At 43.9% G+C, this 26,599-nt stretch overlaps 1 protein-coding gene across 1 annotated transcript in view; it reads left to right on the top strand.

Moving 5' to 3' along the window:
* Positions 1–4,840: 4,840 nt before the first annotated feature.
* The window catches only part of OSBPL11 (oxysterol binding protein like 11), a 46,219-nt gene continuing 24,460 nt past the window's right edge, over positions 4,841–26,599 (top strand). The window contains exons 1-4 of the mRNA XM_076343016.1: positions 4,841–5,000; positions 23,945–24,013; positions 25,084–25,259; positions 26,065–26,144. Of these exons, the coding sequence (XP_076199131.1) occupies positions 4,870–5,000; positions 23,945–24,013; positions 25,084–25,259; positions 26,065–26,144 (456 nt within the window). The 5' untranslated portion in view covers positions 4,841–4,869. The remainder of the gene's footprint in view (positions 5,001–23,944; positions 24,014–25,083; positions 25,260–26,064; positions 26,145–26,599) is intronic.

Here is a 26,599-nt window from a genome sequence, read left to right as displayed (position 1 = left end):
TTTTTGAGTTACCCACACAAAGGGCTTGACTAGGGGGCTATCTCAAAGAAGTTTCTGTTTCACTCCCTGTTGGGGTGAGTAACATGGCGGAAAAGATCCCCCTGAGCTCAAGGAGCAGAGTCCCCCAGGGACTGCTGAGGCAAGGCAGAAGGCGAGCCCTCCCATGGTGCAGGACAAGACAGAGGTGATGGGCTCCAGCCATCACCCTTTGCGCTAGAACAGCCGGCACTCTGCTGCAGTGGACGGTGAGGCAATACCCTGAGCTTTCTGCCTGCTCACGAGTTGGAGAGAAAAGGGCAGGGAGGCATCCCTGTGTGACTTGAGCAAGCAGAGAGCTGGTGCTCGGGGAAGACCCAGGACGCACATCCAGCTGTCAGCAGCAGCTCCAGCAGACTGATGGATTGAAACCATGCCTGCTTCCAGAAACGCCGCTGCTGCGTGCTGGGCAGCTGTGCAAGTGCAGGCAAAGGGCTTGAGACAAAGTGCTCATCGGTGCTGTGGCTATGGAAATGTCTTGAACTCTGGTCCTAACACAGTTATCTCCTGCTGCTGCTGCTGAGCTGCCTCTCTAGGACAAGCTTTAATCTGTGCGGGGACTTGGAAGTCCCTGCCAAGACAGGGTGTAAGCGCTTTAACCGTTCCCAGGTGGTGGGGCTGGGTGGTGGGCAGAACTGTAGGCTATCAAGGTCTAAAAGATAAAAGGCAAGGAGAACGTGCTGATCGCAATATGCTGGTGTGGAGAGGGATGGGGTTGCTGTGGTCTCCGCTCTTGTGCGATGACTGCAGAGCAGCGTTGCTCCTGCTACTTTGGCAGCCCCGTGGCTGCATGATGAGGATGACAGCTCCAGGCTGTGGCAAGCCTCTCTCTACACAGAAGCGTTCAAGAAAAATAGCTGTACACAGGCAGCAACTCCTATGAAGCTGCTCCGGAGGCAGACGCAAAGTCCTTCAGTCCTGTTCTTTGCTGAGCTCCCGGGGCACGGTCCTTTTCTCAGAGGGTGCCTCCCAGGGGGGAAGCTACTGGGATGACACTCCCGGCTTCCAGCCAGACCGAGTCTTCACTGCTGCCCCAATTCACATTTCCATGTCTGGATCATGTTGGGGTGACGTAATGCTGGAGCCTGAAGCATGACTCAATGCAAAGTCATGCTGAGTGCAACTGGAAATGGTGCCAAATGTGAGAAGGACATGAATGGGTTGTGGACGGGGAGGGAAACTTTGTAGGCAACGTGAGCTGCTGCCATCTGTGAGTCTGGTGCCTTCAGCTGGACCTGCATTACAGCAGAATACGATGCATAGGGATTGATAGAGAAGAACAAGGAAATTAGGAGACAACTGACGGTGACTGGAAAGCCCAAATGAAAAAAGGTTTTGACTCATTAAGACTACAGAAGGAATGATGAATAACCATTAAAAGCAAGCACCAGAGATCCTGCATGTCAAACAGAGCAGTGTTTCATACGCATGTTAAGTTACAGCAAAGCCACAGACCCAGTAACTCAGTGATACTTATAAAGCTTGAAAATCAAGACATTCTTTTAAATGATCGCTACAGTGTAAAATACTCTGGAGGCTGAAATAATTTGTAGTACATTTACCTGACCTTACTGGCCATTTTCACCTACGGTCAGGAGAATACAGCCGTGCACTCAGTATGTTGAAGGAGAAAGGCTGTTCTTTTAACCAAATTTCCTTTCTTGTTCTTGTGTCATGGCATCTACAGTTTTAGCAGGCAGGTATCTTTTATTCTTAGTAAGAATAGGAAGTTCTTTCATGTTAATTATCTAGAAGAGCCCAGAAAACACAAAGTGTTTCCCAGACTATTAATGAACTCGAGTATCAGTTGCCTTGAGAAAGAGTCTAACCCGAAGAACCGTTGATTGTACAATTAACAAATGCAGATGTGAAGTGCTATTAGCAACGTTACTTTTCTGGTCGTTTTCTCATTAGCCAGCAGCTCCCCCAGTTCAGCAATGCTTATGAAAAATCGCGCTCCTGCGATAATGGCAGGCTGCACTTCCAGGATTGATGTCATTCCTCCGCATGCCTGTAGAGGATGTAGTTCCCTTACCAGAGAGGAGCAGTAATTGCTTATCTTCTGTGGACCAGCTACCAGAGGAGCACACCGGTTTAAAACTCTGTTAAACTTGGTCTCATCCAAAGATACTTTTTAGGTCAGGAAAAAAAAACCTGTCCAACCGACAAGGGAGTGGTAGAAAACTTGTATCATCATTTCTATTTAAAAAAAAACCACAACATTTTTTTAAGCACACGGGTGATGAAAAATATGCTGGATTTGAGAGATTTACATGGACATGGACAGATCTTGCTGCTCTGAAGAAAGGATACTGATCTGAAGAAATGCTAAGCATGTATAGCCATACTATAAGCTTCGGAAGAGATCAGCAAGTGTTACACGTTTTTGATCAGATCCTTGAAATTTTCTAAAATAACAGAATGATAAAGTATGGCAAATTTGGCAAATTTGCTTTAACCTGAGTTGTAATAAGACACGATCCACTTCAGTTTGTAGTCATAATCGGGCCTACAAGGATTTGATTTGACAAATGTCGATAAATGTATGTTATCCTTTTCACACTTTCCTCCTCCAGATGTGCAGTTCTTCCTGAGTTCTTCCTCCGGACCTAGAAATCACAGCAAGTGGCAAGGCTCAGGCAGGCTGCAGGCAGGGCACTGCTGTGGGACCTTAGCACTCGCCCTCAGCTGCACTTGTAAGGGCCAGGGTGGGATTTTGGTCATTTTGAGCCACTGAATTATAACTGGGGGAGGGGACTGACAGCAGTGAACCTGAACACAGATTATAATTAGTAGAAACCGTAAACTAAAGATAAAAGGCAGCTTGAACTCTAAGTCCTTAGCAAATGTGGTTATGCTCTGTTAGCCTTTCTATGCTGTTAAGCATTTTGTCAATGCCGCCTTACGACAGCCTCTGGTACTGCGAGTGCAACACTTTTTATTTTTAAGAGAAAAAATCAAATCCATGGGGGAAGCAAACCTGAGTTTACCGCCCTGTGCTCAGGGACCAGATTCTGAGGGGCTGCAGAAACATGCAGTAAGGACCACTGTCCTGTCTTGGGTATTGGAGAAGTCCTAGGTAGGGGAATGTCCTACCGCCCATCTGTGACGGTAACGAAAGGTCTAGCACGGGTGAAGCTATGTCTCTGTTGGGACCGGTTGTCCTCAAGCAGGGGGGAAATAAAACACAGAAGCGGGATTCTTGCCGGAGTTGCTTTTGTTTCAAATTTTCCCAGGAAGATTTCTGTGATGTTGGCATGCATTACGATATAATGCAATTATATTTTCAATTAAAATGTCAAGCGATCGGCAGAGGAGGAACTAACATGTTTGGAGGACGAGAGGAGTGCAGTTCTGACCAAAATTTTCTTCAATGGACAGCCTTGGCTCTGCTGATCTGTTCTCTTGTGGTTCCACAGGAGAAAAATGCAGCTGAAAAAGCCCTTTTTATTCCCTGCAGTGACAAGTGTGCTTCTAAAAATCCAGAAGTGGGGGATTTTATGCCTGTGCAGTGGCAATATATTATGTCTCTGTAAAAGAGATTATTGGTGTATTTGCAACAGACAGTCCTCGCCTGGGATCTGTTATCTGTTAGCTGAGATTACATGTGTGTGCACTTGGCAAGGAGGGATAGATATGGGCTAATTTAGAGCCAGATTAAAGCTTGTATGTTAAAGACATGATGCTCAAAACGTCCTGTCCTCATTTGATGGCCAAAGGCAAAGATGTTTTGGATGTCACTGGGAAAGTGGGAGCGTGCTGGTAGGAGATGGGAAAGCCAGGGCAGCCTTCATGGGGTACAAAGCTGCGCGTGGGGGGGATGCTCTGGGTAAATAAACTATTTGTCTGAAATATGTTCTCCTTTACATTTTTGCTTCTATGTAGATTCTCACACAGGGAACTTCTAGCATCTTTTGTATAACGGTTGTTTACAATATTATAGGTGTATGGTGAAAGAGCTGGAGAGTGGAGGAGGGAGTTTGGATGAGATGTGGAGCAGAACCGCAACTTCGCTAACCGCGGCCGTGTGGTTCTGCCCTCCTCTTCGGATCCCCTGCCCCTGATTTGAAGAAATAACACAGCCGCAGTCAATTAAGTTTTGGTTGTCCAGAAGCCATGCCTGGCCTGAAAGATTACACACAACGAACTAATCTCTCCCAGTTAGCCCTGCTGTCATTCTGTGAAGGAAAAAAACCTGCTTAGCTGTTGCCCATATGCATTAATTGGAGGAAAAATAGGAGGAAAAATGGATTTCCTCCCGAGGCCAGGACGTTCTGTGGCTTTGCTTGGTGAATGAACTGCTGAATTTCGCCCCGTTTTACGGGTCCCTGTGACAACACTCAGCAAGATCCCAGCCAAGGGCTTCCGTGTCCCTGCTCGTAACTCCTGTATACAACACAGCTTGGATCTCTCACTGTTCTTATTCCTCTCTTTTTTGGGGGGAGAATGCTTGTAGCCGTGAGCTTAAAATTATTCTGGAGGTTTGCTATTGCTTTAAGCGTGGTAGTAGCGCAGAGCGGCCTACCGTGGGCACTGCTGCCCGCACTAAAGATGGCGGCGGCGATGACCCGGAAGGGGCGGCCGGGCCGCGGGGTGAGGGAGCGGGAGGGCGGGTTTCCCCAGCCCGCCGCGGCCGTGCGGGAAGCCGAGCCCAGCCGAGCGGGGCGCGGGGGTGCCGGCAGCCGCCGCTATCGCAGCCCGCATGGGGCGGGCGCGGCTGGGCCCCGGCGCGGCCTGAGCGGGGCCGGCGGGCCGCTGGGGCGGGCTCCCTCCCCGGCAGGCGGCCCGCCCTGGGCCGGGGGCGCCCCTGAGGGGGCGGGGAGCCGCGGCGCCATGCAGTGCACGGACCCCGCGGCGGCCATGAAGGAGCCGGAGGGCGAGGGCAAGCCGGAGCAGCCGCCGCCGGCGGGACAGAGCGGCGGCAAGAGCGGCGGCGGCCGCGGCGCCAAGGGCTGGCAGTACAGGTGGGCGCGGCGGGCCGGGCCGGGCCGGGGACGGCGGGGTGAGGCGAGGGGCCGCGGGCCCGGGAGGCGCCGGGGTTGCGGAGCCCGGCGTGGGGCGCTGGAAACGCCCGCGTCCCCCTCACGGGGCTGCCCACGCCCTGTCCGTCCTGAGCGTGGGTCGTCGGCGCGGCTGCCCCGGCTTTAAACGCCCTCGGCAGGCCGACCCGCCGCGGGGTACCGGGGGAGGGACGGACACCTCCTCCGGCCGCGGGCTAAACCCGGCCGCCCGCTCTCCTTTTAGCGCCCTTTCGGCGTGGCGGGCGGCACAGGGGCTGGCTGTCAGTCGGCTCCAGTTTTCGCGTGCCTGTGTATTAGCACAAAGCCCCGCGTCCTGGCTGCAGATGCTGCCGGGGATTGTGCCTTTGCGCCTTCCTTTTAGGTCTTATTTTTCCCTCGCAGAATGTGGAGACCGGTTTAAAGTTGTTGAAGGCGCTCCGTCACTTTCCAGCCTTTCCAAAAAGCTAAACTTTCCGCCAAGTTTTAGCTCGGTGTGTCTTCTTTAAGAACTTAATGGCAGACTTTTTTTATTGATGCTTCCTATTTGTTGCTGATAGCGAAACTCTGAGTATGCACAGAGTTTCTGTCTAACCTGCTTATTTTAAGAATGGCTGCGCTTAGCATAAATCGGGATGATTAATCGGGTACAGCAAATACAGCAGAAGAGAGAGGAGGAAGCGGGAGAAGCTGAGCACACAACATTAGTTTGAAATGGATTCAAACTAAAATGCTTCCTTTGAATGACCTGCCTGCGCGTTCGAGGGATTTGGGGGTTTTCATGTACTTTTTTCTGATGTGCTTTCTGGTTGAAAGAGTTTCCACTCACACACTGATAGTGGGCTCTCTTAAGGCATTGCTTGAGAGATTTCCGATTCTCTGCTTTTAGGTCTCTCATCCTTGACTGGAGTTCTGCCATGTTGCTGTTGAAAATACTGCTGTTATGTGAAGTTTGCACACTTCTCCTTCAAATGGAGACTCTCCAAAGCCGTCATCTGCCAGCCCAGATGGACTGGCTTTCTGTTTCCTGCGTGCGGAGACAGCAAAACCGGAGTGTGGTACATCTGTGTGCGCCGCGCGGGATGGAGGGCCATCAGACGGCTTAGACAAATGAGCACCAGGCCCAGGCTGTGCAGGCACTGAGTGCCTGATGACTTTAGTAGCGAGCGAACAGCTCGGTTATCGCTGAGAATCTGGGTCATGAGTAATTTACCTTTCTGGTGACTCATACCAGAAAGAAAAGTGGTGATTTCAGGGCCAATATTTTAGGCTGTTAAATAGGGAAGCTTCTTGTCCAATTCAGTTATTGGTTGTCTTATCCGTTGTTTCCAGTCGCCTCAAAACTTTTTTTTAAAACTCTGGATTCAAGTATAACTATGGATTTTCTTATGAAAATTGCTATTACTGTGACCAAGCGCTTACTGTCCATGTGTTTCACACATGAAACACAAGGGTTAGTTTATGCAATCAAAATGGAAGTATTTTATATTTTTATGTGGAATTGGAGGCAGTGGAAGGCACGAGGTACCTGATTTGCCTGAACCCCGTTTTGCTGTAGTATGTTTGAGATGGTGATCATAGGTCAGTGCTATGCAGGGAAATTCCACTTTTTAAAGTTATCCATCCAAGTGTTTTGTTTCTTCTTTCAGTGCTATGGCTTGTAGGGCAAAAGTTGAACTGACTCTCTGAGTGATAGCCAGTTTGGTGGCTTGACAGCTGTAAGTGGGAACTGTCCATGTTATTCTTTGCAGCTATCAATATCTGGTTTAATTTGCTTTAATACTCTAGTGCAAATTATTATCTCTTTTTTTTTTTTTTTCTTTCTAGATCATTGTGACAAGCTTAATGTACTAATTGTATTATTGTGGACACTTGAGGTACCTCACTGTTAATCTCTGCTCTGTTGGGAATCAATTATTTACTCGTACATTTGTCTTTATATCTAATTACCCACAAAATACCGTCTTTCCCCCCTGCCTCCCTAGGAAGTTCTCCTGGACGGGATGCTGTAGCTTAGTTTTCACTTTGTGGATTACTTCTATTCTAAAATGTATTTGACAAAAGAAAGATCCCTCTAATAATAAATCAGTGTCTAAAATATGGGCTTTAGAAACAGATTTGCTGGGAGCTTCTGGTGGAAGTTTGATCTTTAACTTTTATAGCACAGAGTGTGTGCAATGTGTGTTCACACAGCTTGGCAGAAGTAGGGTCCTGAATTACTCGCTCAGCATAGACTGCATCTGGTGCAGAAGTATAGCTCTGTATTTGGTGAAGCATCTTGTCAAAACAGCTGTAGCATAGTTGTCAGACAAATGGGACAACAGGTACTTGATACTTTAATGCTCGAAATAGGGAATTATGGCTATGGAAAAAAAAATATATCTCCAGCACTGCTGGAACCTGAAATAATGAAAACTGAATCTCTCAAAGAGGTGGCAAGTCACACACACATCCTTGGGGTAAAATGCACGTCTAGAAAATAAAAAATGAAGCAGAAAGTCTAACTTTATATTTTTGTGGAGGAATAATAGGGAGACTTTTAAATAGCTCGGATAGAGTTAGACCAAACATTTATCATAGTGGAGAAGAAGAGTCAACCAGAGGCTGCCAGACACCAGATGATGTGGAGCTACAGCTGGATCTCTGCAGACTTTCTTCGTGTAGCCTGTGTACAGTGAGTTTAGGCAGCCAGTACAGCAGCGCCTCCTTGGAAATTTGTAAGGGCTCAGTTTCTTCAGAGGGCAGGAAGATACTTTTTTTTGACTTAATAGAAGTTAAGAGTTCTTGAGAAACTGCTCTTCTAGACATCTGACAGGAAATGATCTCGTTTACTTATGAATATATGATAAGGGTCAGAGTGCATCTGAGAGCAGCCAACCCTTGCTTGCATTTTCCTGTCTGCGGTCAGGAATAGTGCGAATGTGAGCTTGCAGTTAAGTAGATAAAGAGAGCCTGAGAGGCTGTGCTGCACGCTTAACTCTTTATCCCTATTTTCATTTAGGGAAACAGTTACCATGAGATGAGACTTATTCATAACTTCAAATTATTAAAAGATTACTTGATAAAGTAATTTAAGATTATAATGTTTTCTAAACTGCTGCTTTATTTTCAGCAGTAACCAAGCTAGGAAGTAAGTGTAGTGTTGCCCATGTAAAGAATAATTTGCATGCAGCAGTTCTGCTTTTACTCTTGACCATCTTTGTTTGATTTTTGCCTTGCTCTAGGTTAAATGAAGAGAGTAGTTTCAAAGCAGTGAGAGACAGGAGACAGCTTTGGCACGTACTTCTGTGACATGTGAATCGTAGCCATTCAAATAACATAAAAATTTCACGACCAGAAAGCAGAATCTTTGTCTATAAGCTAAATAGAGAGCTGGTCAGAATATGTGCCAGAGAAGTGTAACAAGTCCTTTCAGCCTGGCTTGAGGGGCTTTCAGGTAATTTTGAGAGAAGTGACTTGCAATTACTGGTTCTCATTTATCTACAAAATTAAAAGTTCAAAGCACTGTGGTTGACTAGAGAAACAAGATTGTCTTTCCCAGTTGGAGAGATGCTAATGTGCCGTCCTCTTATGTTTTTCTTAGTGGTTCTGCTCTCAAATACATAAATCAATTCAGCTGCTATTAAAAGGATTCCCAGCACTTCTTCCCTTGCCAGTAGAAATACATGTAAAATGTTCATGAGTTCCCCAAATGATTGCTGATTTTTAAGCTTACAAGTTATATTTCAAAACCTATTTGCTTTTCAGTTCTACATGTATTTTTGTAGATAACTGCCTTTGTTCCTTATTTCTGAAATGGTTTTAGCGTCTGCTCACTATGGATTTAGCCATATATATTTACAGAATGCTACAGACTGTGTCTTTTGCTCTTTTTTTAAGGAAGCAGGTTAACTTTATTTACGTGTTCCTGAAAGTTTACTTGAGTGCTGCAGGGTTATTCACCGTTGTGAGGTAGTATAGAAAAGCATTTGGATGAAAGTAGCTTCTAAGGAAAGGAGTCAGCTTGCTAGACTAATATTACTTTTTTAATTTTTTTTTTTTTTTTTTTGCTAGGGGTGACAATGGCAGGTAAGAGGGTTCCTCATGCTGGGTGGCTTCTGCTTGTCATTAGGTTATCTACTTGAGGCAGATTCTCTTGCAGAATTACTGCACACCCATGTAGCTTTGGGCTGGAGTAAGAAAGGCTGAGAGTAAGCAAACAGAAATGCAAACAAACAGCAGAGAGAGGGTTTTGGCAAAGAGAGTAACATTGTAATTTTTTTTGGTATCAAGTGCAAAAGGATAACAAATTTAAAGCAAGTGAAATGGTCACCAGTCTTCTTTTAAGGGCTTTGTTTATTTTGCAGTTGACACTGTGCAAGCACTCCATAAATACTAAAGAAAAGGGAGTAAACAATTACTGACCTTAATTCAGTCGTCTGTGTTTGAGCAAGTCGGCATGTGATAACGTAACGGACGAACTGGTAGCTGAAACACAGGAATATATTTTAATTCTGCATTTCGAGATGATCGTGAACTCTTCTTCATAAAGTGATCCCATAGGAAATGTGTTTTAAAGGAAATTCTCATTTCTGAGTTTGATCCCAGATAACTCGGAGGGTGACTGACAGTCCTTTGCACTCAAACACATGGAAGCAAAATGTGTAAGACGGAGCTAGACTGTGGAAGTGTTTATGATTTTTATTCATGCTATCTTGCAAAAAGGATCTAATTAGTAGTAGTAAAAGGAAGTGTCTTGAAACTGATACAGTCTTCTTGAGTGGATGTTGATAAGAATCCTTTTTATTGAGGGTGGTGTTGATGTCAGTCTTAGTTGCAAGAAAACATAGAGTTTTACTAGTTTCCATGCATTTCTAATCACATACCAAGAATGTTTGATTTTGGGAGGATAAATTTCATCTGTTTGGCCTTTAAAGCTAAAACCAGCTTGGTAGAGATAGATACAGGATGTAATGGCAGCACAGTGTTCAACAACGCTTCATGTTGCAAACCTCTCCCTTGCTGGTTCTCCGTTCTTGTCTCTGAACATTTCTCATCATAGTATTAATGTAAGCATCGAATTCTTGCCTAGGCTGCAGTAGAGTGTGTTAGCTGACCTAATTAACTCTGGACTCCTGAGAGCAGGGCAGAATTTAAGTTAAAGTCCCTATCGCTTGATAAGTAGAAGAAAAGAAACCTCCCAAACCTTCATGTAAATGTTAGTGTCATCCTAGGACAGTTCTCTCTAATGCTGGTACTCCTAGTACTTCCGTTTCATTACCCATCTCTCTTGTTCTGGGTTTTCTTTCTGCACTGCTTAAAACAAAATTCTTTGGGATCCTACATGGAATTTTTGTATATTCACTGTAATCGATAACTGTAAACCCCTTCCTTGTTGTGCACGACCGCAGAGGGAGAGAGAGACTGTAATTTTGTGGTGTTACCTGGGAGGTCTGGCAAGGGCTGCTCCTGCTTTGACTTTCCCCTGCTCTTACAGCCCACCCCACTTCCTCGGTTTCCCGCTGTCGTAAGAACCTGGCGGCATTGTGACATCAAGGCGTCGGCCACCAATAGGGATGGGGTTTCTGCTGCCCCTGCTGTTATGCTTCTGCTGATTGGGTTGGCTGGCAGCTCTGATGTCACGCTTGTGTCAAAGTGAGCCCTGATCTTCCTTGCTTTTGTTTCTGGTGATCTGTGGAGATACCTCACCACTGCATGGCCTTCAGAAAGCCCTAGCTGCTCGCTTTCTGACTTGTTGCTGGCCTTTTGAGGTGTGATGAACTGGGTGCTGAAAAAAAGAATTTCTCAAGTGGTTGCTGTGAAATTCAGAATTTTTTTGCAATTTTGTGTGTTGTATTCCTTTTTATTACTAAAAATCAGATTAGGACGGCTGTCACGTTTGTTTGATACGCTGGAGGGAAATGGCTGAAAAACCTGGTGCCTGAATTTCTTTATCCTCATTTGAGTCTTTGCTTAGAGAGCATACCGTATTCATAACACTAATTTAGAAATGCTGCACTTCACTTAATTTGCTCATTAGAATAGTCAAGAAGCCCATATTTAAAATGGTCAGCTGGTTATATCCACCTCAGGATCCATTCTGTGTTATTAAAATGTTAAGGTCATCTTTTATCATGCTGATTTTACCAGCTGCTGAAGTCCCAAGCACTTCTCAAAAGGCAGGTGAGCCATTCATGTTCACACATGTATTTATGACCTGTGGAGGCTGGAGCAGATGGAAGCTCAGGTGCATTGTAAGTTAAGAGAAGTAAATCTCTGTGTGAGGGGTAATGAGTGGATAGAGTCAGGGAAACAGGTTTGGGTAATTTAAACAGGAGCTTCATGATGGCTGATGTTCTAGTAGGGAACCTGAACCCAGTTCCTGAACCAGGTCAGAAAGGTCTGAGTTCCCTTCTCCAGCCCCGTGGCTCCTCAGTGAGTGGCTATCAAGAGCACTGTCCCTCTCGCTTCTCAGAGCATCCATGTGTTTAATGGGCAGGCTGTAAAACTCAGTGGGGCAGGGGTCACAGATGTGGGAGTTGGTTCTGGCATTGCAGGATACTTGTGTTAATACTGGCATATTAATTTAGAGTTCAAATTAAGCTAAACTGAAGAAGCACAAACTTTTTAATAGCTTCTAAATATCAAATAATTTGTGCTTTCCATGGAATAGATTTCTGCAGGAGTTAATGGCTGTTACAAATGTCTATCCTTCAGTAAGTGCAAAGGGTGTTTTTCAACTTCACCTCTTCTAATGTAATTATGTAGCAGCAAGTTAATTAAACTCTCCTGCAACATTAACATCCTGCTCTGCCACACACATTCTCTCCCCAGAGAGAAGATGAAAAAAAACTGCACGGGGCTGACCTAATCACATTGCTTAATGCAGAAGGTGCCAGCTGCTGCTGTTAGGTTATCCTAGGTAGGTTCTTGTGCTGTACTCATCATACCATGAAAATTAAGGCATGTGTGCAAGGATGCCTATTTACTTAAGGACGTTGCCTTGACATGCACTCTGATCACCTGCCTGTGCTGATGAATTCTTGTAGGTGATCACTGCCTGCTGGTAATGCTGCTGGACAACTTTCTTTTTAGGGTGCTTGCAAAGCTTGTACCACTTCAGATATTTTTTGTACTGTATGTCTAATGCTGAAATGGGAGGCCAGGCTGAAGTGGGGTAGGAGAAATGCTGTTTCTTTGTGTGTGTTAAGCTGACAATCTTAGAATCACAGAATCATTAAGGTTGGAAAAGACCTCTGAGATCATCAAGTCCAACCGTCAACCCAACACCACCATGCCCACTAAACCATGTCCCTAAGTGCCTCGTCTACACATCTTTTAAATACTTCCAGGGATGGGGACTCCACCACTTCCCTGGGCAGCCTGTTCCAATGTTTCACCACTCTTTCAGTAAAGACATTTTTCCTCATGTCCAATCTAAACCTCCCCTGGCGCAACTTGAGGCCATTTCCTCTTGTCCTATCGCTTGTTACTTGGGAGAAGAGACAGACACCCACCTCGCTACAACCTCCTTTCAGGTAGTTGCAGAGAGCGAGAAGGTCTCCCCTCAGCCTCCTTTTCTCCAGGCTAAAAAACCCCAGTTCCCTCAGCCGCTCCTCATAAGACTTGTTCTCCAGACCCCTCACCAGCCTCGTTGCCCTTCTCTGGACACACTCTAACACCTCGACGTCCTTCTTGTAGTGAGGGGCCCAAAACTGAACACAGTACTCGAGGTGTACTCGAGGGATCAACACTCCCACCCAACTTGGTGTCATCTGCAAACTTACTGAGGGTGCACTCGATCCCCTCATCCAGATCATTGATAAAGATATTGATCAAAACCGGCCCCAAAACTGAGCCCTGGGGAACACCGTTTGTGACCGGCCGCCAACTGGATGTAACTCCATTCACCACAACTCTCTGGGCCTGGCCGTCCAGCCAGTTTTTTACCCAGCGCAGAGTACACCTGTCTAAGCCGTGAGCTGCCAGCTTCTCGAGGAGAATGCTGTGGGAGACAGTGTCAAAGGCCTTACTGAAGTCCAGGTAGACCACATCCACAGCCTTTCCCTCATCCGCTAGGCGGGTCACCTGGTCATAGAAGGAGATCAGGTTGGTCAAGCAGAACCTGCCTTTCATGAACCCGTGCTGGCTGGGCCTGATCCCCTGGTTGTCCTGCACATGCCTTGTGAGCGCCCTCAAGATGAACCGCTCCATAATCTTCCCCGGCACTGAGGTCAGGCTGACAGGCCTGTAGTTCCCCGGATCCTCCTTCCGGCCCTTCTTGTAGATGGGCGTCACATTGGCAAGCCTCCAGTCGCCCGGGACCTCCCCCGTTAACCAGGACTGCTGATAAATGATGGAGAGTGGCTTGGCGAGCTCCTCCGCCAGCTCCCTCAGCACTCTCGGGTGGATCCCATCCAGCCCCATAGACTTGTGAGTGTCCAGGTGGCATAGTAGGTTGTTAACTGCTTCCTCTTGGATTATGGGGGGTTCATCCTGCTCGCTGTCCCTGTCTTCCAGCTCAGGGGGCCGAGTACCCTGAGGATAACTGGTCTGACTATTAAAGACTGAGGCAAAGAAGGCATTGAGTACCTCAGCCTTTTCCTCATCCTCAGTGACAATGTCGTCCCCCCCCTCCCCGCATCCAATAAAGGATGGAGATTCTCCTTGGCTCTCTTTTTGTCATTAATATATTTATAAAAACATTTTTTGTTGTCTTTAACGACAGCGGCCAGATTGCGTTCTAGCTGGGCTTTTGCCTTTCTCATTTCCTCTCTGCACGACCTAACAAGATCCCTGTACTCTTCTTGAGTCGCCTGCCCCTTCTTCCACAAGCAGTAAACTCTCCTTTTTTTCCTGAGTCCCAGCAAGAGCTCCCCGTTCAGCCAGGCCGGTTGTCTTCCCCGCCCGTTCTTCTTACAGCGTATGGGGACAGCCTGCTCCTGCGCCTTTAAGACTTCCTTCTTGAAGATCGTCCAGCCTTCCTGGACCCCTTTGCCCTTCAGGACCGTCTCCCAGGGGACTCTCTCAACCAGCGTCCTGAACAGGCCAAAGTCCGCCCTCCAGAAGTCCATGGTTGCGGTTTTGCTGCCCCCCTCCTTACTTCACCGAGGATCGAGAGTTCTACCATTTCACGGTTGCTAAGCCCAAGACGGCCTCCGACCACCACATCTCCCACCAGTCCTTCTCTGTTTGTAAACAGCAGGTCGAGCGAGGCACCTCCCCTGGTAGGCTCACTTACCAGCTGCATCAGGAAGTTGTCTTCCACACACTCCAGGAACATCCTAGACTGCTTCCTCTCTGCCGTGTTGTATTTCCAGCAGACGTCTGGGAAGTTGAAGTCCCCCAAGAGAACAAGGGCTGGCAACTGTGAGACTTCTGCCAGCCGCTTGTAGAATGCTTCATCCATTTTGTTTATTTGTCAAATCTTATATTTGACAACCTGCTTTGGAGCAGGAATGTCAGTGTCAGGGGGAAGGCTTTCTGCTACAGGTATGCATTTTTTCTTTTTCTTTCCAGATGTAAGTTCCTGAGTTTTCGATGAGGCTGGAAATCTTTAAAATCTTGATTAATGTTTAGGCATTGACAGATCAGTTTCCTGAAGAGCCCAGTTTGCATTGGGAAGTTGGTTTCATTCGTTGCAGAGGAGATGTAACAGAAAGCATGAGATCTGCTGGGCAGAACTGCAGGATGCTATATTAAGGAGCTGGTTTCTGACCCTGGCTCCGACTTCCTCTGTGGTAATAGTCACACCGTTTAAACTGGTTTTCCCCTGTAATCACTAACTGTGTTCCTCTTTTTCTCAGAGGCCTAGTTTGGAACAGTTGGCTCTGATTTTGAAAAACTTTTGCAGGGTTACAGCTGCAGCTGAAATCAGCAGAAGCTGTGATTTGAATGTATGAATAAAATAAAAATTGGGCCACAGCTATCTCAAAGCTAGAGAGGCTGAAAACTCATTGTGCCTCAGTTCCCTATATGTAAAATGGGATGATAATGTCCTCGTCCTTTTATTGTTTGGTACATGACTCCTTCATAAATGTCGATGACAAGCACAAGAGAAGAAAACCGTAAGGAAACTCTTTATTAGCACACAAGTGTCAAATGAATAATACCTGATGCTTGTTGCACGATGAAGAGGAGCAGTTTTGGATAATTCCTTGTCTGGGAATCACTGTTCACTTAAAGCACTGAACAAGAAAGTAGTCGTGCTCTTTTTATGTATTGTCATGATCACAGGTGGTTAACTTAACACATGTGCTTTCTTAATTAGAGTTTAAACCTTCTGAGTACCTTATGCCTCAATTTTAATGTAGGAATATTTTTGTTTAATTCCTCTATATCCAAGAATTAGAGAATAATTTGGGTTGGGAGGGACCTCTGGGAAATCTCTAGTCCAGCCTCCTGCTCAAAGCAGGGCCAGCTTCAAAGTTGGAAGAGGTTGTTCAGGGCTGCTAGTTGAGTTTTGGGCATCTCCAAGGATGGAGATGCCGCAGCCTCTCTGGGTTCCTGGTCCAGGGCTTACCCCCCCCCTCATTGTGAAGAAGTTTTCCTTGTGTCAACCAAACAATTTTTTTTGCTACAACTTGAGGCCATTGCCGCTTGCCCTTCTGCTGTGCATCTCTGAAAAGAGTCTGTCTCAATCTTCTCCATATGTAGGGGAGACAGCGGTGGGATCCCCATTAAGCCTTCCCTGCTTCTGAAGGAAGCTGAACAGAGCTGGGTCCCTCAGCCTGTTCTTGTTTGGCACGACATATCTAGCTTGCACCAATCCATGGGTTAGTCCATCCCAGGCACAAGGCTTCGCATTGCTTTTGTCAAAGTTCAAGTGGTCTTGTTCAGCCTGTTCCTCTGGACAGTCGGGATCCCCCGGAAAGGCAGCCCACCCTACTGCATCCTGACGGCTCCCCTAAGTTTGGTCTCACCTGAGAGGTTTCAGAGAGTGTGTACTGGTCCATTGGCCAGCTTGGAGGCATTTAGTGGTGTTGACCCCTGAAGTGCACCACTTGTAACTGCTAGTTAGACTTCAAACTATTGGCCGTTGCTTCTTGAGTCTGGTGATCCCCACAGTTTTTGCCTGTGTCATACTCCAGGCTTATGGTCTTTCTGAATATTTAGATAACATAGTCAGTTAAGTGTGTTCTTGCTTGCTTGGAAGTTGGTGGTAATTGTTATTCTCTGTAGTTAATCTGAAATGTCTCAAAAATGGTTCAAAAATAATTAAAAAGGCAAGAGGCTTATCTGGAGTAGCTGATCAGTGTATTTACCTTACATTTAATAGCCAGTGTTTTATTGCTGCAAAGTCCAGGATGGCAATGTGTAGTTGTCAATATAATCTTTTTAAAGTCATAATCACAAATACATCTTAAAACTGGAAGGGCATATCTTTATATTTCTAATAGGATAAGAACTACTAGACTAGAAGCAGACCAAAATGCCTTGGGATGGAATGTGTAGTAAGCTAAACCATGTTGGACTGTGCTTAGAGTAACTAAGCAATGCAGAGGTTTGCTCCACCAGTTTGTGTGAATAGTGCTTACCAGGGTCCACTGCTTTCTGAGGTGTTGTAGGTAGCAGATAGTCCAAAATTGCAAAGATGCTCATCCATCAGTGTGTTTGCCTTGCTTATGTTATGCCAGTACAGTTCGCTGAGCAGAGTAGCTTTAATTTGACTGCTTGAGCTTTCTGAAACTAGACTTCAAGGGAAAGTTTCGGGTTTTGGTAAGAATAATATGTGAAACTGTGCATTATGGTGTGCTAATGTAAACTGGTAACATAAATGGTAGCAAAGCTGCAGGCAACAATTATTCTCCAGAAGTATTAACTGGAGAGTTCAGACCTTTTGAAGTGCCTGGTTTTTTTGTGTGCTCCAGCTCTAAACTGTTGTTGGCTAAATCTACAGTTATTTTTCCAGGGATAGCTTGAGTAGTAGTTATCATTGCAGAAAAATCTGCAGGGTTGGGTACTGACTCTTGGGTCCAGGTTCAGTTGCGTTACGCTGACGCAAACCCACAAATAAATTGTACGTGAGTGGAGTTCATGCTGACTTGAGGTGTTCAGGTACGTGCAAGAGAAATTGCTTAGCTGAAACTCGCTGCAGTTTTCTTCAAGGCAGATGTATTTTGAGAGCTAAAGAGCTCTCTAAATGATAAAGTAGTTAAATAATCAGTTTTACAGTGGTCCAATGAGAGCAGTGTTTTGCTACTTATTAATTAAATATTATCTCTTTCCTATTTTTCTGTTGCTACCCTGCAAAAGCATTACCATACAGTTTCATTTGTGTATAATTGACCTGTGGCATTAATGCACAAAAGAGGAGAATTGGATGCAAGTTTAATTAGGATGGTTTTAAAAAAACCTGTAAGCTTGATTTATCATTCCCCTTGAGAACTAGTATTGCTAGAAACTTCAGGTGCAAACACAAGTGCCGTGTTGATAGCAGGGGGCTGGGGAGGCTGGGCGGTGGGAGAGCCCCTCGCTCCTGGATAGGAAGCCTGACCTTCGTCATGCCAGGCTGATGGACAGCTGACAGCTCATTTTGGCTCTGCTGCACCCATTCTTCGTGGCAAGCCTGCACTTCTCTTCCAATGCATGCCTGCGCTTTCAAGCGTTTACAGGAGTACGTGTTAGAAGTTTTTATATCTAATGAGTATGTGTGTGTTGCTAGCATGCTTGCGGCCAAGCGGTAGGTATTCTGAAGCATCCCCAGGGTCTACTGTCAATGTTCTTGTCGTATTGTTGGACCTTTTTTCCTTGCACTTGTTGTTGGTTTCTAAATTTATAACTGAAAAGTCAAACACGTGAGCTGAAGAGCAGGAGCTTTGCTGCCACTTTACGGTTGACTGTAGGGCACTGCTGGTGAATTGCACAGCAAGGTTAGTTTTTTCTTTCTTCCAAAAGCCATTTGGAAAAGCAGAGCTAATCTATTGATGTAGGTACTCTGTAAGCAACATGGAGGCTTCTGCCTTACCTTGCTGGGTGTACTGGAGAACCCACACTTGCACCAACAAGCCATGGGACTGGGGTGTGCTTAATGTGGTGGTGGTTTCTTGGGAGCAAGTGATCTTTGCAGTTGCAGAAGATTGCCCAAAGTTTCCATTGCTGACATAGGTTTTCTTTTTTCTTTCTCTTCTCCCCCACTCTTGTCCTCCATGTAACAAAAACGGGAATCAGTGCGTTGTAGATAAGCACTTTGCAGTGGTCAGTGAGGAAAAAGCAAGCTGTTACAGACGGCGAGCCTGTGGGCAGATAGAGATGAACAAGTTCCATGAAAATGGTTACTGCTTTTTTCAAACTACATAGTCAAAACCACTCATTGGTTTGCACTGTTACAATCCTGATTTCTTTCTTTCCTTTTCTTTATGCTTTGCTAGCTTTTAATCTGAAGACAGTCTCTTTCACTAGGTTTTTGCATCTTGCTGTGAGCTCGGTAGAAAGAAGCCTGTTCCCTCAGCCAGGGCCTGAAGGCACTGTCATAACGGCGGTGGTGGCAGCTATGGAGGCTGGATCCCCCTTCAGGAGCCCTCTCCGACATCTGCATGGGCTCTAGGCTCCTGGTCGTCCTTCCTGCTGGAAGCAAATCCACACATACTCAGCTGCCGCTTGAAGCCAGGCCTTACGCAAGTCTGTGGGGAAGCCTTTGGCTGCTGCATTTGCTCTTCAAACAGCTGTTGGGTCTTCAGAGACCTGGCTGCTCAAAGTATCCCACGCAGTGCTGTCTGGGTCCCAGCAAAATTAAAATCCTCAGAAGGGCAGTCTTGGAAGTTTTCTGTAATCGCTTTCCAGATGAGTGTAATTTTGTGCCACTGCTAGTGGTGGTTTGTTTGTGTGGGGCTTTTGGGGAGAGTTGCACTGTGAGGGGTATGAAAAAAGGGTGAGGAGGCCTTCTGCATCGGTGTTTCTTCTTGGAGAAAATGTTGGCCCAGCGCTTGTCAGGTGTGAACCTGGGTGTCTTGGCTGAAGCTCCTGAAAGACGTCATTCTGGGACTGCTGTTCCTCAGCATCTGCATTCAACACTCGGGTGCTGCATGTAAACAGGATATAGGGGGAATTTGGCCTGATTATCGCTATCTTATTCCTCCCCCAGGACAGGAGACCAGCCTGCAAGGCACTGACAGCTGCTGAAACTTAAGCAGCATACTAGAAAAGGACAAATAAAACTAGAAAAGGATAAATAAACTGACAATAATCCTTTGTGAATATTTTATTCCTATTATATTTTAGTAGCATTTAGATATGTAGAAATCTGGCTTGTGGTAAACATCTTTGAAGTTGGGGAGGGATAGTTTTCTGGAAAGAATATGAATGAATTTGTAATTTTTCATAGACTTCAGTCATTTGCTTACAGGGACAGTTTCAGTCCATCTCAGAATATTTATAAACTAAAAAAGTGTGATAAATGGGCAGCCAAGTTCAGTGATATTCAGCCTTTGGGAAAGAAACAGATTTTTGGGGGGTGGTAAAGGTGCTGGGCTGGAGTTCAGATGTTGTACCACGAGTTCCTGCGTAAGTTTTTTTCCTGGATTGTGGTTTGCACAGTATCCTTGCTTAAAGTAGTCCAGCAAAAGTTTAAAATGAAATTTTTTTACATCTTTAAGGCTGTGACAGGTCTGTTGCAACACTTACACATTTTTTTGCCATTCTTTGACAGAAGGATGCATGAATTTCTACAGGAATATGGACTTCGGGGGTTGTTGACTCGTTGTTGCTGAGCTGTCGCTGTTCCTTTGACAATCTGAGACTGCCGTGAGCATTTTGAATAGCAACAACAGCATCTTGGCTATGAAAAGATACACATACCCATAGGTACATGTACATGCACATAGGCAGCAACGTGAATGCAAAGGTATTCTTAACGTTGGGAAGGATCCTGGTCCTGTCAATGTTGAGATAAGTTGCTCAGTGTTTTATGTCAAATTCCCTTCTGAAATCTGTTTTCTAGAAGTCAGAAACCCCAGTGTGGGGAATTGTGGAGGCTTCTGAGGTACACACGTGACTCTGAAACAGGTTTTACTGTTGTTTCATTAGAAACAATGCTGGTAAGGCCTTTAAGGAAGATCTCACTCATATTTTACGAACTGTGGTTGTCTGTGAGCAGAGCAAGTACCTGAACCTCAACTTCTTGTTCTCAAAGTTTACCATCTTAAAAGCTTTCTGTAGCGCTTTGAAGAGCTTTGCTGTTAATTCCATACTAGTGAAATATTACTGGGGTTTTATTTTTTTTTTACAGTGTTAACTGCCTTACAACACTGCTTTAGCAACAACAAATATTTTAGTTTAACTCTTGCTGTGGAGGTACTAATCTTAAAATCATTGAAGAAATACTCTAGTTATAATTGCATGGCCTTGTTCATAAATAATACTGAGAACATTTTTCTGTATTCATAGGAAAGTGCTAGTGCTTACCCGGAAGAAGATTAGGAGGTTAACTGTAGTTCTGTAACGGGTTTGTGTACAGTTGTAGGATCTACCTTTTGTGAATTGCAAGTTGCAGACTGGATTTAAATCTCTGTTTTAGTGTATAAATTGCTACTTATTTAAAAATAAGCCTTAGCTCAAATGCTAAAAAATCCCTGGCCCACACGGTGTGGGAATTTATGCTGGGAGAGTATGATTAGTGCCTGTAAGGTCTGTGCTTTTACTCTTTTATTTGCTCATTTGTTTGCTTCTAGGCCCTTACACTGTCAAGGGAAATGTTTTAAATATCAACCAAGTTTTTCATACCCTTCAGGCAGGCTAATCTGTTACTTGCATGGGTGCTAAAAGTTTGCCCAGCCTTTGGCAGGGTGAAAACTGAATGTAGTCTTTTGGTTTTGTGCAGTTCTATTGCAGATGCATGAACACAGTTAAGAAGGAAAATAATTTAATCAATATTGTCCAAGAGGCGGCTCATTTAGCAGGGACCTCTGTTCATGCTCCATCTCTTTGGACTTTGGCTCTTCTAACATTCTCTGGTCTCCCAAAAAGCAAGCCACAGCTCAGTCTGTCATCCCTGGTAGTCGGCATGTTATATTCCTTCCCTGGTGCAGAGGTTAGTCTGTAAGGAATTCCCCTCCGGCAGCTGACTGTCGTGTGTCTTGGGATCGACACCAGCCACTGCCACTGCTTGTTGTTGGGCTCTTCTATACTGAGGTTTGGCCATCGGTGCTTAGTATGCTTCTGTGATCTTGTGCAGGCAGATGAGGTCTTTTTGCTTGTGAATGGAAGATACCTGCTAAACGTACTTCTGAGCTTTACCTTGTACATTGAGTTATAGCTCTTTTGTGTGCGATATGGGGTTTTGGGTCTCCCTGCGTGCAAAGTTAGGGATTCTGAAACACAGCTGGTCAGTGTGTTTAACATCATGCATTTGCACTCACGTTCATTTGCTGCAACATGCTCCTTCCAGATTGGCAGTGTCCACAATGCTGGAGGTGACTGGCTTGCTTGTCCTCAGTCACTTTCTCAGACTTCTCTGGGGGGCTGTTTTCAAAGTTTTTTCAGTTAAACCATCAACTTTTGGGACTGCTAAGGCTAGAGATAGGAATTATTGAAGAGAAGGCATTTGGAGAAGTTTGGGTCTAGTCAAAGTGAAAATCCAAGTGGAGAGGAACATGCGGATGAAGCCAAAATACAGTTAAGTGCTCATCTGATGTGGAAGTACATCACTGAAAGGGCTGCATTCCCTTCTATGGTGACTTTTTTCTTTTTTTTTTTTTAGAGACTGACAAAATCAGCTATTTCATCTGTCACACTCAAAAAAAGGTGTGAAATGATTTTAATCAAAGACTGTTTAATTTACCCTTGTCAGATGAATGGACTTCCAAGGCCATACATACAGTCCTGCTGTATTCATTGCAGTCTGAAGTTATTTTCTGATTTTTCTTGGGTTCTGTTAAACATACCTGTGATTTAGGCACTTCAGTTAATGGGAGAGTACAGCAGCTCTAGCCTGAGCGTGCAGGGCTCTGTACGATGCCTAACTGAAAAGCAAGGGTGAAGCTTGCATTCACTAAAACTGAAAAACAATTAGCTGTGACTAGGGTCAATTTTCAGATGATTAAAAACCAAGCTCATACATTTTTATTACTATGCAATCTCATAATTTGCAGCTAAATTAAGATGGCGAGCAAGTCTAAACCGTACTTCCCTTGTATGCCAATAATAACAAATGAGAGGCGTCTGCAGGGAATGAGTTTGGTTATGTCTCCTTTAGCATTTTTGTACATTTAAAATATATGATAGCCTGAATACCCTCTGCTCTCCTTGGTTTTATTTTTGTCTGTAGTACCACTTAACGAGCTATTGGAAATTAAATCCCTAGATAGTCCTGTTGGCCGCTCTCCATTGCAGGATATTACTGCAATACTGATTGTTGCAGTAATAGCTAGAACACCTATTTTTGTTTTTAAATGTAACATTAAAAATCAGCTACTTGGGTTTTCTTCAAAAATTTACATTCTTGCATCTCTTCTTTGAATAGTGTTACTGAATGGCAGTGATACGGCATTGATTCATACGGCAGTGATTTACTCTGAGGTTATCTTCATTAGTGGCATCCTAAATAGCTTCCTTCAGGATGAAACTTATTTATATTTATTGAATTGTCAGGTATCTAATCTGATGATACTGACACTGTTTATAAATGAAATGTAGACAGCGGCTTCAGCTATTATTTGAAATTTACCCCAATACTTGGTCTGACTATGTTTGCAACCAAAATCTACTAATGAAGGTGATCCCTTGGCTCTAGCAGTCCTATTTTTCTTCCCCTTTCCACTTTTGCTGATATGGGGGTACTTCAACCTCTCAATGACCAAGACAGGCTGCTGCTTCAAGGGACTCTGAATAATTTTCATTTGATCCTCAACATACTATGAGCTACAGAAATTTTAATTTAAAATCTAAATAAGGTGGCTTAAATATAAGCTTGTTTTAAAAGGCAAGTAGTCAGTATCTGATAGTTGGGTCATTGTTTCAATTCTTCATTGGAATAATAGGAATTTTTCTCATGCTGGACCTGAATTGTCTATCAAGAGTGTGTTCTTCAATGTAAGATTGTGCCCTACTGTAAGAGGCGAGGGCATTGAGGTGGCATTTCTAGAATTATGGGAATGTACAGTATAAAATAGGTCTTTAAACTGTGGTTTTAAGATGATCAGTTCGCAGCCATAAGACTTGTAAGCCTTATTTAGGACAATTGATTTTCAGAAGTGGCAATGTATTTTGCATGTAGTGATATTAAGCCTCTGTGCTGAATGCTCTCATGGGTTTTCATTTTTGGTGGATGTTGCAAGCTGAGGCTTCAAAAGAGAAATTACCTGATTTTCCTGCCAGGCCAGAGGAGGAGATGTTTCAGCTCTTGTTTTACTTTTCAGAGTATCTTGATGTGACCTGCACCCACATGTCGTGTTCTGTAGAACATCTGTTCAAGAGCATGATTGTTCGGGTAGTCGGGAAGGGTTCTGGACATTAAAGACAAATAAAACCACATTGGTGTAGGAGTACCTAGGGACTGTTTTTAGTTAGTCACCATGATCAAGTTTCTGTTAATAAGCTAGTGAAAGTTAATTTTGTTCAGGAGTCCAAAAATACAAAGCTTGCTTAGAAGAAGGAGCAAGAAACAGGAGAAGGATGGATACTAAGTCTTTAATTACCTGAAACTAGTACAAATGTGTCCAGAAGTGCCTCCTGAATAAAACTCAAATATTGGTGAAACTAATTATGCCTTGAAATTATTTGGAGTTTAGTAAGTCTGGCTAAACTGTTTTATGAAATTATTTTAGAAACGAGGCTGGAAAAATCTCTTAAGTGTTGGTAGTTTTATTAAAATGGTAGTGCCATTCTAAAAATGAAGATGAAAATTCATTTGCTGAGAATAGATAACGATGATCAAAAGCTGGGAAGATCTAAAATTTGTTTGGCATTGTCTGATTCTTTTTTTTTTTTTTTAATAGTGATCACATGGAAAATATTTATGGCTACTTAATGAAATATACCAATCTCGTCACTGGTTGGCAATATCGGTAAGTCTTTCATGGTGCTTTTTAGTAATGTTGGTCTTTGCAGCATCTAAATGAACGTTTCAGATTTTTTTAATACTACTTGGATTTCCCTTTTTCTATTAGGCAAACTTTATGGAAGAGTCTTGCTTTTCTCAGTATAGATTAAACTAATGTGTAGATGAATAATACTTGTATTAAGGCATGAATAAGAAAAAAATCATAGGAAGTATGAAGCAGTTAACTCATTTGGTAGCTTATAACTATGCTTATATGTGTAAAAAGCACGTACAGCATTAATTTTTTTTCTCCTTTTCCATTAAAATATTGTCTTTGCTTTTTCTGCTGAGTCTTCAGCTTTATGCCATCGTTTAAAAAAAAAAAATTAAGACTTCTTTACTGAAAATTCAAACTCAAGCAAGCTTTTCCCATAGTTCCCAGGATGTCTGTCTCCCCTGGAATAACTTGCTTTTCTTTGACAGGTGAAACTCTCTGGTCAGGCTTCCTGCTTGATGCTGTTCTTAGAGCAGCATGGTACAACCAAATTAATATTGGAGAGACAAGTCCTTAGCATACCACACTGGCCAAATTCCTGTGCTACCACTGTCATGCAGTGACTTGCGTCAATACACTTATCGTTAAACTCAGTTGAATAGTTGAAGCATAATGTCCGCTTTAATTTTTTTGAAACGTGGAATTCTTTCAGTTTCACAGTTGTGTATCTCAACTGTTTTGTATCTGGGGCTGTTTTACCCTTAATTTATGTAGTTTAAGGATGTATTAAGCCTTAGAGATTCAGGATATTCTTTTGATTCCCAAAATCTTACAATAGCACTCTTCTGTGGGCATGCTGTTCTGTTGTGCAATCCCTGGTCTCTGAGAAAAAATTGGTAAGAACTTAATTTTTGTGCAGTCTTGTTGGGGACATAATTAATATGTTTGGGGTTATACTGACTCAAGTCTTTAAGTCCCAACCCCATCTGTGCCAGCTTGTAATGAAAGTCTTGACTTCTCCCAGTATACCCTCCCCCCCCCCCCCCAATGAAAAGAATGAGCTGGTTTTATTTAGTATATGTGCTTGGTTATCATTGCAGATTTTTTGTTTTAAACAATGAGGCTGGCCTGCTGGAATACTTTGTGAATGAGCAGTCGAGACATCTGAAGCCCAGGGGTACCCTGCAGCTAGCTGGAGCGGTAATTTCACCCAGCGATGAAGACTCTCACACCTTTACAGTCAATGCTGCCAGCGGGGAGCAGTATAAACTAAGAGGTAGGACCTAGATTCTTGGGCAGGGGATTCTTCCACTAGAGGACACTCCTGGCCCTCACCTGTGGCTGCTCTGCTGGGCTTGGCTGTGTGGCCAAAGCCAGAGAACTTGTTTGGCAGACTGCTGCAATGAGAGTTATATGTGAAACTTTAATCCCACTCTTCAGTTAGGAACCGTCCTTTATGGATGGTTCCATACTCTTTGGGTTTGATGACTTTCAGAAGACCATGAACTTAAGATGTGTAGAATGGGGTTTAACCTTCATGTATAATGTCCTTAAACCGTACTGATTCAGAGTTTTCTAAATCATTGGAGGTAACAGTACTGTGTTGATGCTTGCACAGAACTATGTTATTCCTAATGTTCAATATGTTAGCCTTCTTGTGATGGTTACAGAAGCCCATTCTCTAATTTTGCAGGCTATGGAAATCTGGGAGATATATATATATATATATATAAAAAAAAAATTTCTTCCCTTGAAGACTTGCTGTCATTATCTAATTCAGGGTACCTTACTCTAATTCCAGGAAAACGTGTCATGTTGTTAGATTAAAATGTTTGTGAGGGGAGTTATTGTTTGTTGAAGTTATTTCTGTGTTACAAAATTTAAAAAAAAAAAAAAGTACATGCCATTTATGTTGAACTTTATTTAATGTTATAGCTAATTACTGGTCAGCTGAGCAAGTTTTAGATAAAAAATATTTTGTACTGTTAAAGTCTTCTGTTTGTTTTAAAGAATTAAGCAGCCTTTTGCCGATACTTCGAAATGTCTTCATATACATAATCACTTTGGTTTGCTTTTATTAGCTACTGATGCTAAAGAACGGCAACACTGGGTTAGCAGGCTACAGATATGCACACAGCATCACACGGAAGCTATTGGAAAGGTATTGTATGACTGATATTTTCATGGGCAAAAATAATTGAGGCTGGTGGTAGAAGTAGTTCCAAATACAACTATCCTGTTATCTAAGACAAATACTACAAAAGGGCCTGTGGTTGGGCTTGACACTTATTGTCAAGAAACGTTTTTCTGAGTAATAGCTGACTTGTAATAGAAATATGCTTTAGGAATGACACAAAGTGATGTCAGTTTGCCTCTGAAGAGCTGAATGGTCCTCCCTGAGCAGGTACTGGTGAGCTGGTGTTTGAACAGGAGGCAGAGCTGAAAGATCAGAGTATTAGCCCAGTATTTTCCAGTGGTTTTGCATTTTTTTTTTTAATGGATAAGGAAACAGGTCTTCAGTGTTATTGAAGCCATTGCATTTTGGGAGCTTTCCTTTTAGTTTAACCTTTTTTTTTTTTTTTTTTTTTTTTTTAAAACCACTCAACAGCCCACAAA

This window comes from Aptenodytes patagonicus, chromosome 6 (assembly GCF_965638725.1).
Source record: "Aptenodytes patagonicus chromosome 6, bAptPat1.pri.cur, whole genome shotgun sequence".
In the NCBI taxonomy this organism is placed as follows: Eukaryota; Metazoa; Chordata; class Aves; order Sphenisciformes; family Spheniscidae; genus Aptenodytes; species Aptenodytes patagonicus.
The sequence above is the reverse complement of the archived record's forward strand: the minus strand, read 5'-3'. Positions and strand labels throughout refer to the sequence as shown.